This window comes from Heterodontus francisci, chromosome 6 (genome assembly GCF_036365525.1).
Source record: "Heterodontus francisci isolate sHetFra1 chromosome 6, sHetFra1.hap1, whole genome shotgun sequence".
Classification (NCBI taxonomy): domain Eukaryota; kingdom Metazoa; phylum Chordata; class Chondrichthyes; order Heterodontiformes; family Heterodontidae; genus Heterodontus; species Heterodontus francisci.
This window is the reverse complement of record NC_090376.1, coordinates 96,752,315-96,770,690: the sequence shown is the minus strand read 5'-3', so window position 1 is coordinate 96,770,690 and position 18,376 is coordinate 96,752,315. Positions and strand designations below refer to the sequence as shown.

Genomic DNA, 18,376 nt, shown 5'->3' with positions numbered 1-18,376 from the left:
ATTGGTATATTAGGCATGAAAAAACTTGTTTCCAAATGAAGAGAAATCTGAGGCCAAATTCATTGTTTTTATGCAGCTTCATTGACTGGTCTGTAATGTTTTCTCCATTTTTGAATATTGGATATATACTGTCATAACTTGGGTTTTCCAAATCATCAGGTTTAGGAAGAATCCTCATTTTTACCTGTCAATTTAAAGTGTAACCTAATTTTTTTGCAGCTGAATTATTTCTTAGACCAAATTGTTAAGAATGTACTAAACGGTCAAAGCTCACACATTTGTTCCAGTCAGCACCTAAGTTACACTTTCTAGATTCAATTGCAATTCTTCTGCATAGAGGAAAACTATGTTAACATTTATTCTTTTAGGGAATGTAGGCAGGAGCAGTCTTCAAATATTTCAAACCGCTCTGATAAGTTTAAAACATGCTGTGGAGGTCCAGCGTGTTTAGTACCATCGGAGAGTAATACTCCATCCAATGATGAACTCAAGCAGTGTGTCATTACCTCTGCCAGAGAATCCCATACTACTAGATTGCAGAGTCAAATATTGCCTCAGAGTTAAACTGCAACTTTAAGTGTTGGGATTTTCTAATAGTAATCAGTTTCTTCTGGACAGAATTGAAAGCTGGTTCACAGAAAGTAATAGAATATTAAGATTTCTTTGTGCAAAGAATAGTCTCATAAAATTTGAACACAAAAATAAAAGCTCCATACCCTGATATCATAAGACTGGTAGATATGATTCCTGCTGGGGGACTTTAACGCCAGGGTTGGGGCCGACCATGACTCATGGCCCTCCTGCCTTGGGCGCTATGGCATTGGAAGGATGAATGAGAATGGACAGAGACTGCTGGAGTTGTGTACCTATCAACACAAACACAATTTCTTATCCACAGCTGATACATAAGTTTCGAAATTCACTTGAAAAAGCCCTTCAAAACACTCCCAGCGAGTTAACATCCATAGCACTTAAAGTAGCCAGAAGCGCTGCACAAAGAACAGCCAGGTGCTGTACAAATGACTACTGGCAACACCTATGCAGTCATATTCAGCTGGCCTCCGACACCGGAAACATCAATGGAATGTATGATGGCATTAAAAGAGCTTTTGGGCCAACCATCAAGAAGATCGCCCCCCTCAAGTCGAAATCAGGGGAAACGATCACTGACTAATGCAAGCAAATGGACCGCTGAGTGAAGCATTACCTACAACGGTACTCCAGGGAAAATGTTGTCACTGATGCCGCCCTCAATGCAGCCCAGTCTCTGCCAGTCATGGATGAGCTGGACGGACAGCCAACAAAATCGGAACTCAGTGCTGCCATTGATTCTCTAGCCAGTGGAAAAGCCCCTGGAAAGGACAGCATTACCCCTGAAATAATCAAGAGTGCCAAGCCTGCTATACCCTCAGCACTCCATGAACTGCTTTGCCTGTGCTGGGATGAGGGAGCAGTACCACAGGACATGCGCGATGCCAATATCATCACCCTTTATAAGAACAAGGGTGACTGCAACAACTACTGTAGAATCTCCCTGCTCAGCATAGTGGGGAAAGTCTTCGCTCGAGTCATTTTAACCAGTATTCAGAAGCTGGTTGAGCGTGTCGACCCTGAGGCACAGTGCGGCTTTTGAGCAGAGAGATCCACCATTGACATGCTTTTCTCCCTTCGCCAGTTACAGGAGAAATGCCGTGAACAACAGATGCCCCTCGACGTTGCTTTCATAGATCTCACCAAAGCCTTTGACTTTGTCAGCAGACGTGGTTTCTTCAGACTACTAGCAAAGATCAGATATCCACCAAAGCTGCTAAGTATCATCACCTCATTCCATGACAATATGAAAGGCACAATTCAGCATAGCAGTGCCTCATCAGACCCCTTTCCTATCCTGAGTGGCGGGAAACAGGGCTGTGTTCTCGCACCTACACTGTTTGGGATCTTCTTCTCACTGCTGCTCTCACATGTGTTCAAGTCTTCAGAAGAAGGATTTTCCTCCACACAAGATCAGATGGCAAGTTGTTCAACCTTGCCTGTCCAAGAGCGAAGACCAAAGTACGGAAAGTCCTCATCAGGGAACTCCTCTTTGCTGACAATGCTGCATTAACATCCCACACAGAAAAGTGTCTGCAGAGATTCATCGACAGGATTGCGGCTGCCTGCAATGAATTTGGCCTAACCATCAGCCTCAAGAAAACGAACATCATGGGACAGGACATCAGAAATGCTCCATTCATCAGTATCGGCGACCACGCTCTGGAAGTGGTTTAAGAGTTCACCTACCTAGGCTCAACTAACACCAGTAACCTGTCTCTCGATGCAGAAATCAACAAGTGCATGGGAAGGGCGTCCGCTGCTATGTCCAAACTGACCAAGAGGGTGTGGGAAAATGGCACACTGACACGGAACACAAAGGTGCGAGTGTATCAAGCCTGTGTCCTCAGTACCTTAGTCATAGAGTCGTACAGCAGAGAAACAGGCTCTTCGGCCCACTGCGTCCATGCCGACCATAATGCCTATCTATACTAATCTCACCTGCCTGCATTAATTCCATATCCCTCTGTGCCTTGCTCATTCAAGTACCTGTCCAGATGCCTCTTAAATGTTGCTACTGTTCCTACCTCCACCACCACCTCAGGCAGCTTATTCCAGATACCCACTATTCTTTGTGTGAACGATTTACTCCTTTGATCCCCTTTAAATCTCCTGCCTCTCACCTTAAATCTATGCCCTCTAGTTTTAGTCACCCCTACCATGGGAAACAGACTCTGGCTATCTACCCTATCTATGCCTCTCATAATTATATATACCTCTTATCATGTCCCCTCTCAACTTCCTTCACTCCAGGGAAAACAGACCCAGCCTATCCAATCTCTCTTTATAACTCAAGCCCTCCAAACCAGGCAACATCCTAGTGAATCTTTTCTGCACCTATTCTAGCTGAATCACATCTTTCCTGTTGTGCGGTGACCAGAACTGCATACAGTTCTCCAAATGCGGCCGAACCAACGTTATGTACAACTATAACATGACGTCCCAACTCTTGTACTCAATGCCTCGGCCGATGAAGGCAAGCATGCCATACGCCTTCACCACCCTGTCTACCTGTGTTGCCATTTCAGGGAGCTATGTACTTGCACCCCAAGGTCTCTCTGCTCAACAACACTCCCCAGGGCCCTGCCATTCACTGTATATGTCCTGCCCTGGTTTAACTTCCCAAAATGCATCACTTAACACTTGTCTGCGTTAAATTCCATTTGCCACTCCCTTGCCCACTTTCCCAGTTGATCTATATCCTGTTGTAACCTTAGACAACCTTTTTCACTGTCCACTATTCCACCAATTTTGGTGTCATCTGCAAACTTACTAATCATGCCCCTTACATTCACATCCAAGTCATGAATATATATGACAAACAACAGAGGGCCCAGCACCGATCCCTGCGGCACACCACTGGTCACCGGCCTCCAATCTTGAAAAACAACCCTCCACTATCACCCTCTGCCTCCTATCACCAAGCCAATTTTGTATCCAGTTTGCTAGCTCACTCTGGATCCCATGTGCTCGAACCTTCTGGACCAGCCTACCATGCGGGACCTTGTCAAAGGCCTTGCTGAAGTCCATGTAGACAACGTCCATCGCCCTGCCCTCGTCAATCCTCTTGGTCACCTTCTCGAAAAACTCAATCAAATTTGTGAGACATGATTTCCCACGCACAAAGCCATGCTGACTATCCCTAATCAGACCATGCCTTTCCAGATGCATATAAAGCCTGTCTCTCAGAATCCTTTCCAATAACTTTCCCACCACTGATGGAAGGCTCACCGGCCTGTAGTTCCCTGGCTTATCCCTGCTGCCCTTCTTAAATAAAGGCACAACATTAGCTATCCTCCAGTCTTCCGGTACCTCACCCGTGGCTAACGATGATACAAAAATCTCTGCCAGGGCCCCAGCAATCTCCTCCCTTGTTTCCCAATGCATCCTAGGATACACCTGGTCAGGCCCTGGGGATTTATCCACCTTATTGTGCTTCAAAACCTCCAACACCTCCTCCTCTGTAATGTTGATACGCCCCATGATATCTGTGTTCCCTCCCTTGAACTCACTAGCTTCCATGACCTTCTCCATGGTAAATACGGACGAGAAATATTCATTTAAGACCTCGCCCATTTCCCAAGGCTCCACACATAGATTGCCACACTGATCCTTAAGGGGACCTACTCTCTCCCTAGCTACCCTTTTACTCTTAATATACTTACAGAATCTTTTAGGATTCTCCTTTATCTTATCCGCCAGGGAAAACTCATGGCCCCTTCGCGCCCTCCTAATTTCCTTCTTAAGTGTGCTCCTACATTCCTTATACTCCCCGAGGGACTCGCTCGATCCCAGTTGCCTATACCTGACGTATGCCTCCTTCTTTGTCCTGACCAGACCCTCAATATCTCTCATCAACCAAGGTTCCCTAAACTTGCCAGCCTTGCCTTTACATCTAACAGGAACATGCTGGCCCTGAACTCTTCCTATCTCACTTTTAAAAGCCTCCCACTTGCCAGACATCCCTTTACCTGTAAACAGCCTCTCCCATTCAAGTTTTGAGAGTTCCTGTCTGATGCCATTGAAATTAGCCTTCCCCCAATTTCGGACTTCAACCTGAGGCCCAGTCCTATCCTTTTCCATAACTATCTTGAAGCTAATAGAGTTATGGTAACTGGTTCCAAAGTGCTCCCCCACTGACACATCAACCACCTGCCCAGCCTCATTTCCTAAGAGGAGGTCAAGTGTAGCCCCTTCTCTAGTAGGACCATCCACATACTGCTTCAGAAAACTATCCTGGACACACTTAACAAATTCTTCCCCATCTGATCCCTTCGCATTAAGGCAGTCCCAGTCAATATTAGGGAAGTTAAAATCACCTACTATTACAACCCTATAATTCCTACACCTATCTGTGATTTCCCTACATATATGCTCCTCCACTTCTCTCTGAATATTGGGGGGCCTACAGTATAATCCCATCAAAGTGATCACCCCTTTCTTATTTCTAAGTTCAACCCATATGGCCTCGCTGGACATTCCCCCCGGGATATCCTCTCTAAGTACTGCAGTGATGTCTTCCCTAATCAATAGTGCAACTCCCCCTCCTCTCTTACCTCCACTTCTGTCACACCGGAAAGATCGGTACCCTGGAACATTGAGCTGCCAGTCCTGCCCATCCCTCAACCCCGTTTCCGTAATAGCTATAATATCACAATCCCATGTACTGATCCATGCTCTGAGTTCATCTGCCTTACCTGTAAGGCTTCTTGCATTAAAGTAAATGCAGTTTAGCCTACCAGACCTTCCACGCTCCCTGTCCTGCCCCTGCCCGGCCTGCCTACTGGACTTGCTTGCTTTAACCTCTACATTTGCCTCAACTATCTCATCTGAGAGGCTACTACTTTGGGTCCCACCCCGCTGCAAGACTAGTTTAAACACTAGTAGTACTAGCAAACATCCCCGCAAGGATATTGGTCCCCCTCCAGTTTAGATGCAACCCGTCCTTCTTGTACAGGTCACCTCTGCACCAGAAGAGATTCCAATGATCCAAGTAGCTGAAGCCCTCCCGCCTACACCAGCTCTTCAGCCACGCATTCATTTTGCCTAATCCTCCTATTCCTACCCTCAATAGCAAGTGGCACAGGGAGTAATCCTGAGATTACAACCCTAGAGGTCCTGCTTTTTAACCTTCTGCCTAACTCCCTATCTTCACTTTGCAGGACCTCATCTCTTTTCCTACCTATGTCGTTAGTACCAATATGGACCACTACCTCTGGCTGCTCACCCTCCCCTTTCACAATGTCCTGCAGCCGCTCCGAGACATCCTTGACCCTAGCACCAGAGAGGCAACATGCCATCCTGGAGTCTCGTTTGAGGCCACAGGAACTCCTATCTGCACCTCTTACGATAGAATCCCCTATCACTATAGCTCTTCCAACCCTTTTCCTTCCCCCGCTGTGCAGCAGAGCCCTCCGTGGTGCCACGAACTTGGCTGTTGCTGCTTTCTCCTGGGAGGTCATCTCCCCCAACAGTATCCAAAGCGGTATATCTGTTTGAGAGGGGGATGGCTACAGGGGACTCCTGCCTACGCGTACTACTCCGTCTGGTGGTCACCCATCTCTTTTCTGTCTGTGCAGCCATTACCTGCGGTATGACCACCTCACTAAACCTGCTATCCACGACGTCCTCAGCATCGCGGACGCTCCACAGTGAATCCACCCGCAGCTCCAGCTCCGTAATGCGGGTGGCCAGTAGCTGCAGCTGGATACACTTCCTGTACACATGGTCGTCAGGGACACTGGAAGCGTCACTGATTTCCCACATAGCGCAGGAGGAGCATATCACGGGGCTGAGCTCTCCTGCCATGACTTATCCTTAGGTTAATTAGTTACTCCCTTAATTAAAAATACTAATTATACTAGGGGCCTTGTTCTACCCACTTCAATCCAAAGTCCTTAAAAAAAAAACACTTCAGTATTACTCACCTTATCACCAGAGATTTTTTTTCCAACAAAAAAAACAACTTTCCTCTTTTTTTTTTAAGGTATTCTAATAGCTGCAACTCACCAACCAATCACCTTGCAGCTCTCCTGTGATGTCACTGTTTGGCCTTTTTAAAGAAGTACTTTTTAAACACCGCTGTTCTCACTCAGTCTCTTTCTTTCCCGCTGCCGCTGCTCTTTTTAAACACCGCTGGTCTCACTCATTCTCCTTGCTCTATGGCAGCGACATCTCAACTCATTCCATCTTCGCTGCCTCCGGAGAATCCTTGGCGTCAGGTGGCAGGACCATATCTCCAACGCAGAAGTCCTCGAGGTGGCCAATATCCCTAGCATATACACCCTACTGAGCCAGCTGCGCTTGAGATGGCTTGGCCGTGTGAGCCACGTGGAAGATGGCAGGATCCCCAAGGACACACTGTACAGCGAGCTCGTCACTGGTATCAGACCCACCGGCCGTCCATGCCTCCGCTTTATAGACGTCTGCAAATGCGACGTGAAGTCCTGTGATATTGACCACAAGTCGTGGGAGTCAGTTGCCAGTGATCGCCAGAGCTGGCAGACAGCCATAAAGACGGGGCTAAAGAGTGGCGAGTCGAAGAGACTTAGCAGTTGGCAGGAAAAAAGACAGAAGTGCAAGGAGAGAGCCAACTGTGTAACAGCCCCGACAACCAATTTTATCTGCAGCGCCTGTGGAAGAGTCTGTCACTCTAGAATTAGCCTTTATAGCCACTCCAGGCGCTGCTCCACATACCACTGACCACCTCTCAGTGCTTACCCATTGTCTCTCGTGACAAGGAGGCCAAAGAGAAGAGAGGTATATATGGAATACTCAACATAAAGCTTTGGAAATGGCATTTTATCCATATGTGACATGGAACCTCTTGAACTTTCTGCATCAGCTTTGCTCTGAAGTTATTTAGTTCCTCTTGGTTAAATTTTATGGTGAATGTTTACCTGCTTAATTTCTGATGCTACCAATTTGGCAATTGAAATTGTTGCAGTTGGTGAAGCCTTAAGATTCAAGTCTCAGATGGCCTGAAGATGAAGATTGCTGTTCTGTACAATTTTATTTTTGTTTCTTCATGGGATGTGAGCGTCACTGGTAAGGCCAGCATTTATTGCCTTTGGGAAGGCATCTTCTTGAATTGCTCTAGTCTGTGTGGTGAAGGCACTTTCACAGTGCTGTTAGGCAGAGTGTTCCAAGATTTTGCCCCAGCGACAATGAAGGAATGGTGATATGTTTCCAAGTCAGGAATTTGTGTGACTTGGAAAGAAACTTGTAGGTAATAATGTTTCCATGCCCCTGTTGCCCTTGGCCTTCTAGATGGTAGAGGTCACAGGTTTGGGAGGTGCTGTCGAAGAAGCCTTTGTACACTGCTGTAGTGCATCTTGTAAATGGTACTCACTGCAACCACTGTGGTGAAGGGGGTGAGTGTTTAACTTAGTGGATGGTCTGCATTAGGACTATTGATATAATGCTGTATCATTGGAGGTTCTTAAAAACATTGTAAATTAACTTTTTTTGTATTGCAAACAGAATAGCTTTTCTTCCTGCCTGTTGTTTGATCTTAAAAATGTAGGTTACTAGATTGTTTTTTTTTTAGTGCGGATGGAGCTCTTGGAGTGAGTATCAGTGCACCAGGTGGTGCCATAGCTTCTGTCCCAAACTGGACACTACGTGGGACACAGTTGATGAATGGTACCTCAATGTCTTCTCCAAATGCTTGTGGAGGCATTGCTTTGCTGCTCTCAGGTAACAAATAGTCTTGCAACAAATGACTGAATAGTGTGTGGAAACAGAATAATGTTTTTCCCCACCAGTATGCCCTATCATTATCAAACTGATCACTGGAAGTAGGTAGACATAGAATTTCCTCGAATGTTTGGTAGATATGGTTCAAGCAGTTGCTTATTCAATAAAGTAGTCTAATCTATACATCGAAGGACTAAAATGCATTATTAGCCTGAAGTAGTACTTTGGTCCTAGTGACAAAGAAGCTAATTTAAATGTGGAAGCATTATCCTTCAGATCTTGCCAAAATGTTGGTCATATTCCACTCACTCTCATTATAAGTCAACTTGATTCTGGCTCATTGCGCTGTAGGATGTTCACTATAGTGTGTGTATCATGATAGGCTGGGACCATATTCTGTTGAGGGTTATTAGCATTGATTTTGCTGTGGGATGGATCATAGATCATTAGCTTCAGGCTTCAGCTATTTTGAAACAGAAAAGTAAATGGTACCACAACTGTAATATTTCTATATCAAAGTCCAAAACTGATCAGACGTTTTAGGCAATTCAATAAATTCCCATATTATTTTGCGTGTATAAGCAATTGCTTTGTTTTCTGTCTCGTCCACTGATGTATTTTAGATACTTGGCTCTGATAGTGTCAAAAAATTATGTTCAGCATGCATAATCTATAGGCACACATGTCTTTTAGTGCATTTCTAACAAAGCACTCTAAATTGAAGTGCAGTATAGAAATGCCTGCAGCATGTTTTCTGTGGGTCCACTACCCAAGTGTTTATGTTAGGGAACCCTAAAATTCCTATTTTTTTTGCTGAGCAAAATTTTAGTTTATTTATTAAAGTACAATTTTGATTATAATTATAGGTGAAATAATTTTCTTGGTAAATTGCATGTAGCTATAGTACATTAGCACTAAGAATGAAATACTCTCTATCTGCACTGATCATCAATATCAGGCACTGCCAAGTCAGGTACAGGATAACCACTCTTAACCATTTCATCCTTGCCCACTGCTACCCTTTCTCCAATGTCCCTTTTGTCTTAAGGTCCTTAAATGTACCATTATTTCTGTTTCCATCTGTATTGTAATTTTCTTTAAGCATCTCCAGTCTAGCTTCTGTCTTTCCCATGGTATGAAAATGGCCCAACCAGTCATAAACAACATTCTCAATGACTGTAACTGTAGTGCATTATCTCTTCCTCATCCTCTTTGAGCTCTCTACAGAGTTTGAAGCAGTCATCTCTGCCATCCTTCTCCAGTACCTCTCTGCTAGCTCTTGGTTTTGCATAGTTCCACAACTACCTACCTGAACATAACACAAGCATCTCCAACGATGGCTTTTCTTCAGACCTCCACACCATTGCAACCAGAGTCCACTGAGGATTCATTCCAAACCCCTTTCCCACCTTATCTGCATGCTGACGTGAGGCTTGCTTCCACGTGTACTGATGACACCTAGCTATACCTACTTTCTGGAATTACCTCCCTAAACACGCTCTATCTTTCACCCTCTCCTTTTTTTCTAAAAGGAAAATCATCCTCAAAATTAATCTCATAAACCAAGCTTTTGGTCACTCCTGCTAATCGCTTCTTCCCTGAGTTGCTGGTTATTTTCTAAATGCCTTCTGTGAAGAGCTTTGGAATCATATTAACATTAAAGGTACTATATAATGGAAGTTGTGGTGGTGGATGACGTATGCTGATTGTTTTTTGTCAAACTACATGCTCTCTGGCCTAAGAATGTACCTCTTCTTACCCTTGTTCATTTTCAATCCCTCACCACATCATCTGGACTCTCAGCCTGTGTTTGAGCAGAGTCAGAGTAAAGCTCAGATCCCAGAGGTGTCGTAACCTATTGTGTCAGTCCCATAAAATACTTAATAATACATTTTTAATACATTTTAATATACAAAATATAGTTTTGTGATCTTTTTTGATCATGTAAGGATGACTGGTCAGCTTTGGTGTAAGTAGGAGAAGACAAATAATTTGGACCCACATTTTCAAAAGTGGAAACCTCAACTTAAATTCTGACTGTGTTCACAAGGTAAATGTAGCTAAGTAATGCCATTTAGCTCATATGAGTCTATCCGTCCAGAAGACCCTATAATTCAGTTGCTAAATAAATTACAGGTTTGCTTGTGCCTCTGTGATCTGACCATGCATTGCTTCCTCTGACTTTACTGTTCTACTTATATTATTTAGTATTCTAATTACAACAGCAGCAACTTGTATTTATTTAGTCCCTTTAACGTAATAAAACCTCCCAAAGTGCTTCACAGGAGCATTATAAAGCAAAATTAGACACTGAGCCACAAAAGGCAATATTAGAGCAGATGGCCAAAAGTTTGGTCAAAGAGGTGGGCTTTAAGAAGGAAGAAAGAGAAATAGAGTGTCAGAGTGCTTTAGGGAGAGAATTCCAGAGCTCAGTGTCTAAGCAGCATAAGGCACAGCGACCAGTGGTGGTGCATTTAAAATCACAGAAGCTCAAGAGCCTGAAATTAAATGAGTGCAGATATCTCGGAGAGTTGTGGACTGCAGGAGATCACAGAGATAGCCAGGGGCAAGGCCATGGAGGAATTTGAAAGCAATGATGAGAATTTTAAGATCAAGATGTTGCTTGACCAGGGCCCAGCACAGGTCAGCAAGCACAGTGGTGATAGGTGAACAGGACTTGGTGCAAGTAAGGACACGGGCAGCAAAGTTTTGGATGACCTCAAGTTTATGGAGAGTAGAATGTGGGAGACCAGCCAGATGTGCTTTGGAATAGTTAAGTTTAGAGATAACAGACAAAATAAGGGTTTCAGCAGCAGATGAGCTGAGGCAGGGGTGAAGTCAGATGATATTATGCAGGTGGTAATAGGGGGTCTTAGTGAAGGGGTGAATATGTGGTCGGAAGCTCATCTTGGGGTCAAATATGACACCAAGGTTGTGAACAGTCGGTTTAGTGTTAGACAGTTGCCAGGAAGAGGGATTGAGTCAGTAGCTAGGGAATGGATTTGGAGCGGAGACCGAAGACAATAGCTTCAATTTTCCCAATATTTTTATTACATTTTAGTTATGTTTGTTAGTTGTATATTAATTGTGTTTAATTGGATGCGGGGGGGTGGGCATTAAGTAGTGATTCACTTGGGCTGCTATAAATATGAGCAGATTGGAACTGGGGTTTGAATTGAAGTGCATATTAAAATGTGTATCGCTGTGAATAAATGCTTATAATAGTGTATAAAGATTAAGATTGGTTGCTGTTTTATCCTTCACCATTGGGCTTTCTGGAGAGTAACATGTATTACATTTTATAGGTCTTAAAGTTAACGGTGTTCGTTACACAGTTCATTTCATTCGGCGAGCACTTGAAAACACAGCCCTGAAGGTTGGTGATATTGAAGTATTTGCACAAGGACATGGTGTAATTCAGGTATGTTTTTAATATTGTATGTTTTGTTTTAAACTGGGCTTACTCATTGGGATGGTTTGAAGAAAGTGAAATTGACTTCACTGTCAAATGTCAGTTATCTAATTTGAGTTCTTGCTAAGATCTTACAGACTAGATGAGGTACAGTTAGATGTGACCTAATATGTTGTGCCCTTTTTGACAGAATTCAATCTTCTCACAATTTAACAATATATTTGTGATATAAAATTGTATATCTCATTTTTAATTCCATCTGGATTGCAGTTCTATCTCACACATGGGGGGGGGGGGGGGGGATTTTATGTGGATGCCGGGGGTCTCGGCCACCGGCTGAAGCGCTGGTGGGAGCCCCGCATTGCCTCCTGTAGGGAAGGCCCACTGCATTGCATGCCAATTAGGCACTTAGGTGGACAGTGGCGGGCCTTCCTTGGGATTAAGGACACTGGTGGTGGTTGCTACCGGTAATGGACTCACTGGAGGTGATAGGCTACAGGTGAGTTAGGGTGAGAGGGGTTTTGAGGGGTGGGGGTCGTGGGGGAGGGGGATGTAGGGTGTTGGCAGCGAGGGTGGTGGGGGCAGGGGATGGCTGTCAGCGCCTTCCCCCCCCTTCCTGAGGCCGGGTTCCTCGATCAGGCACTAAGTGGCTTTTAACGAGGGACCGCTCCGCCGCCCCCTCCCACCCACCGCCCCCCACCCCACCCCAGAGCTGGCAAGCAACCCGCAAGGGCTTGCATGGCGTGCTCCCCATGTGGCGACAGGCCTGTCCACTGCTGGGCTAATACCAGCTGGGGCCAAATGAGTCCCTTAATTAGGCATTAATTGCCCACTTAATGGCCTCAATTGGCAGCAGGGCAGGAAGGCCGTCCATGGGCCTTCCCGCTAGGCACTTAATTGGAGTGGAAGCAGGAAGGTTGCAGGGCACTACCCACCCCGCCCACCGCCTCTGTCCCTCTTGATTTAATGCTTTCCCCACCTCCAGATTCGCATCGGGGGAAAGCATAAAATTCCCCCCATAGTTTTATCTTATAAAATTATCTGAATTATTCTATATCTTGGAGATTAGTTAATGACTGTAAAACATAACTTGAAATTAGAAATTAAAAATCTAATGTGAAATTTCCCTCCCAAGGATCTTAAGCAACACTTCATCATATTGCCCATTTTGTCTCTAAATTACAAAATATTAAATTATTTAGTGTGATGGAGTCTTTGTGCATTCTGTATAGCTGACCTGTTGAAAGGACTGTTAGGTGCTATGACTTTGGATTCAAAGTTTGTGGGTTTTCTTCTGAGACAGTTATTCACTGGAAATGAAACTGAAAACTCTAGAGAGCCTGGAAAAGACAGGCTGCTCCTAACCAGTTTGAAAAACACACTCTTATGATCAGAGACATGTGACTGGAGCTCAGGTTTTCAGTTTAGAAGAACTTTTTGCAGTGGGTGGAAGCAAAAACAACCAACTGTTGTTCTAGAGAGACAAGCTGGGACTTGCAAGCTGTTGTGCTACCAGAGAAGCTGCTTGGAATTGTAACAGACTGCTCAGCAGCAGCTTGGAGCAGTTGTTTTGGTTGCTGGCAAAGGGACCTGGACTTTGAGGGCTGACTCGGCGAATGCTGTTTGTGGCAGTTGTCTTTGGTGACTTAATTATCAGTAGAACCGCAGCATCAGGACAGGTGTGGTTGAGGGCGAGGTTGTTCGAGAGACGAGACTGAACCGTAAAACGAAAGATTGCATCACTCGCTATCGATGGGCCATTATTAATTCCGTATGTGCATCCTGGAGGACAGGACTGGGAAAACTACTTGAGGAAGTTCCTGATTATGATGTACTTTGGGACTGTTTAGCGCATCTTGATTGTAAGGACTGCTCAGAGGATTTGTAAGAACTTTCTTTGTTGCATCTGATAATTAACATATAACCTTTAAAATATATCTGCCAACTGCAATTTAACTGTTAGTGTTTAATTTATGTTGGTTTTGGTTTGAGAGTTAAAACTTATAAAAGTGAAATCTTGTCCGATTGGTTTTTGTTTCCTAAATTGGGGTCAGTCGATGGATCTGATTCTTTTGGTTTGTTGGTGATCTCCATGGCGATCATAACATTAGTGAAAGCAACCCAGCCTTCCAGTTGTCTTGAGTTTTTTTTTCCTTTATTGGCTTTGGGTTACTTTCATTTTTTGCCTCTTCCAGGAGATTACATGGCTGTGGGGGTGTTGGGAATTATCTGGTCATGATGATCCAACCATCTGACCAACAGGTCACTTGGTTTTTTCCTGCCTGTCATATATTCATGCGTTCATATGTCTTTGTATAACCTAACCACCTTTTGCAAATAAAGACTGGGGCAAACTCAGATTTTCAAAGTGCACTTTATAAATTGATTTCAAAAATGTAATTCTTCATGTTATGTGAGAACTGACTATTGAGCATCTTGTCATAATAATTTAAAACAGTGACGTTAACATGCCTGTCCTGATACGCACAGAAGGTAACTTTAACTGTCTTAGCAATAATGAGCAATTTCCAACCACATATTTGCACTGTAAATTTTCAATGATTGCTTTTATTTTTATTCATATCGTAAAGTGGTTCAAGAAGTGTTATTAGTGTTGCGACCAGCTGAGAAAGAGGTCTAGGGGTCCTTCTCAGCCGGCACCTGGTTTTACCGTAACAGGGTTTAATTTTAAACACCCCGTGTTTTTAGCTCCTACGCTAGCATGCATACACGCTACACACATGCAAATAGAGACAGAAAAGAGCAGAAGAAAAATAAAGTGGAAAAGTTTGAGGCAATATCTGAAGAGTTTTTGTTCGGATTCTTAATTGGCTATAAAGCGCTTTGTGGTATCCTGTGGCCATGGAATGCTATATGAATGCAATACTTTATTTTCTGTCAAAATAAAGAAAGTTGCGGGGGGCCAAAAACCAGGCTATATTTGGAGGGAATCAGGAAAAAAAATCAGTTTTATTTTGAATATCACTTATTTTAAAGAAAACAAACAAGACAAACCAGGCAATGAACAATTATTTACACATTTCTCACATACCATTTTAATATTCTGATACCACTGCCTCAATGGCAGTTCCAAGAATAATGCCATAGAAATTTCAGTGATCACAAAATGCTGTCAGTCTATTTTAGTAGTGAAGTGCTAAGTATTTGTCAGTGGACTGTATGTTTTATAATGTTGACTGCTAAAATTAAACTTTGAAGTAGCACAGCATTATCATTATTTGTGAAGCATAAAGTTTTCTAGTCTGACTGATATTTGAAATAATTGATGCTAAAATTTAATTTCTTAGTATCTGCCCTGAATGGTGTATTGTAATCATTGTATGCGGTGTATCCATTTTGTTAGTAATGTAGTTATAGTCATTATCAGGGTTTTTCAACATGATCTGTAATGTACTGCCTGAAAAAGTGGTTCAAGCAGGGAATTGGATATATACCTGAAACGGTAAGTTTGCACGGCTATGCGGAATGAGCAGAGGTGTGGGACTAATTAGATAGCTCTTTCAAAGAGCTGGTACAGCGTGATGAGCTGACTGCCCTCTTTCCGTGCTGTACGATTCTAGAGGCTAAAAATTAGACTGCCCTGCTTTTGGGCAGGGGGGGGGTCGCAATTTGCAACCTGCCCATGCCAGTTCTGTTGGAGGTGGGCAGCCTGCAAACCTGATGCTCCCAACTCATTACCATAGTCATAATGTGGGGCTGAGCAGGTTCCTTGATGCTGGCATGCTGTTCACGCTGCTAGCAACAAAGGAAATAGGAGCAGGAGTAGGCCATTCAGCCCATCGAATCTGCTCCGCCATTCAAACAGATCATGGCTCATCATCATTTTTCTCCACTATCCCCATATCCTTTGATGTCATTAGTATTCAGAAATCTATCGATTTCTGTCTTGAATATGCTCGATGATTGAGCTTCCACAGCCCTTTGGGGTAAAGAATTTCAAAGATTTACCACCTCTGAGAAAAGAAATTCCTCCTCATCTCAGTCTTAAATGGCCTGCCCCTTATTCTGAGACTGTGTCCCTTTGTTCTAGACCAGGGTTGTCTAATCTTTTTGCATTGTGGGGGCCATATTTCAAATTTTGTCTTGGATTGGGGACTGGTGAGACAACTTTGGAAAGGTAAAGGCATTAAAAATGTATCTTACTGTTAAACAAAACAACAAATATACATATTTGTGAAGAAGTTTTAAATGAGAAGACTAATTTATTGGACTTACTTTCTCTTCACTATGCTGGACACTGATTTAGAGCGATATCTGGCATTGTTTTTGTTTGCACAAGTAGTCAGTGTAGCCCGCACACTTGTTGGTAGCGATGCGGAGTATTCTGGATAGATGTCCATCTGTCAGGAGTGATCTGATCACTTGCTCTCCATCTCTCTCTCTCTCTCTCTCTCTCTCTCTCTCTCTCTCTCTCTCTCTCTCTCTCTCTCTCTCTCTCTCTCTCTCTCTCTCTCTCTCTCTCTCTCTCTCGGTTTTCTGGCGGGCTTTTAAAAAAAAAAGTTGGAACCTGCCGGAAAACCCCGAATCTGTCTGACGTTGGGAAACTGCTGGTCCTGATCCAAGCAGCTGTGAAGCTGACACTTGTGATGTTTTTTAAAAGCCAGTCTGACAATGTGAAATTTTTCATCTCCAGTCATGGATCCCTGGTTAGGATGAGGAACGGCCCCGGGTATAGTTTATATCGGTGGGCCTGATGGAAACCTTTGGCGGGATGGATTCTGGCCTGTGGCCCGTATTTTGGACAGCCTTGTTCTAGACTCCCCAGCCAGAGGAAACATCCTATCCACATCTACCCTGTCACACCCTGTAAGAATTTTGTAAGTTTCAATGAGATCACCTCTCATTCTTAGAAGCTCTTGAGAATACAGGCCCAGTTTACTCAATCTTTCCTCATAAGACAATTCCGCCATTCCAGGGATTAGTCTGGTGAACCTCCGTTGCACTGCTTTTATGGCAAGTATTTCCTCCCTAGATAAGGAGACCAAAACTATACACAATACTCCAGGTGCGGTCTCACCAAGGCTCTATGCAATTGCAGCAAGACATCTTTACTCCTGTACTCAAATCCCCTTGCGATGAAAGCCAACGTGCTATTTGCCTTCCTAATTGCTTGCTGCATGTGCATACTAGCCTTTAGTGACTCATGAACAAGAACACCCCGGTCCCTTTGGCCATCAACACTTCCCAGTCTCTCACCATTTAAGAAATATTCTGCCTTTCTGTTTTCTCTATGGAAGTGAATAACTTCACTTATTCGCATTATATTCCATCTGCCATGTTTTTGCCCATTCACTTAGCCTGTCCAAATCCACTTGAAGCCTCCTTGCATCCTCCTCACAACTTACATTCCCACCTAGTTTTGTGTCATCAGTAAATTTGGAAATATTATATTTGGTCCCCACATCCAAATCACTTATAAAGATTTTGAACAGCTGTGGCCTAGCACTGATCGTTGTGGTACCCCTCTAGTAACAGCCTGCAATTCTGAGAATGACCTGTTTATTCCTACTCTCTGTTTTTCTGTCTGTTAACCAATTCTCATTCCATACCAGTATATTTCACCCCCGCTCCCACCCAGCCCAATCCCATGTGCTGTAATTTTGTTTGCTAACCTCCTGTGTGGAACCTTATCAAAAGGCTTCTGAAAATTCAAATACACCACATCCATAGGAACAGTCTTCTTTCTTCTTTGGCCTCCTTGTCTCGGGAGACAATGGGTAAGCGCCTGGAGGTGGTTTGTGGAGCAGCGCCTGGAGTGGCTATAAAGGCCAAAACTAGAGTGACAGACTCTTCCATGGGTGCTGCAGAAAAAATTGGTTGTCGGGGCTGTTACACAGTTGGCTCTCCCCTTGCGCTTCTGTCTTTTTTCCTGCCAACTGCTAAGTCTCTTCGACTCGCCACACTTTAGCCCCACCTTTATGGCTGCCCGCCAGCTCTGGCGATCGCTGGCAACTGACTCCCACGACTTGTCATCAATGTTACAGGACTTCATGTCGCGTTTGCAGACGTCTTTAAAGCGGAGACATGGACGGCCGGTAGGTCTGATACCAGTGGTGAGCTCGCTGTACAATGTGTCCTTGGGGATCCTGCCATCTTCCATGCGGCTCACATGGCCAAGCCATCTCAAGCGCTGCTGACTCAGTAGTGTGTATAAGCTGGGGATGTTGGCCGCCTCGAGGACTTCTGTGTTGGAGATACGGTCCTGCCACCTGATGCCAAGGATTCTCCGGAGGCAGCGAAGATGGAATGAATTAAGACGTCGCTCTTGGCTGACATACATTGTCCAGGCCTCGCTGCCGTAGAGCAAGGTACTGAGGACACAGGCTTGATACACTTGGACTTCTGTGTTCCGTGTCAGTGCACCATTTTCCCACACTCTCTTGGCCAGTCTGGACATAGCAGTGGAAGCCTTTCCCATGCGCTTGTTGATTTCTGCATCGAGAGGCAGGTTACTGGTGATAGTTGAGCCTAGGTAGGTGAACTCTTGAACCACTTCCAGAGCGTGGTCGCCAATATTGATGGATGGAGCATTTCTGACGTCCTGTCCCATGATGTTCGTTTTCTTGAGGCTGATGGTTAGGCCAAATTCGTTGCAGGCGGCCGCAAACCTGTCGATGAAACTCTGCAGGCACTCTTCAATGTGAGGTGTTAATG

General features: G+C 44.3%; 1 protein-coding gene across 3 annotated transcripts in view; it reads left to right on the top strand.

Moving 5' to 3' along the window:
* The window catches only part of tpp2 (tripeptidyl peptidase 2), a 277,723-nt gene that overhangs the window by 96,527 nt on the left and 162,820 nt on the right, over positions 1–18,376 (top strand). For all 3 annotated transcript variants that reach the window (XM_068034106.1, XM_068034105.1, XM_068034107.1), the window contains exons 11-12: positions 8,141–8,289; positions 11,595–11,710. In XM_068034106.1, the coding sequence (XP_067890207.1) occupies positions 8,141–8,289; positions 11,595–11,710 (265 nt within the window). The remainder of the gene's footprint in view (positions 1–8,140; positions 8,290–11,594; positions 11,711–18,376) is intronic.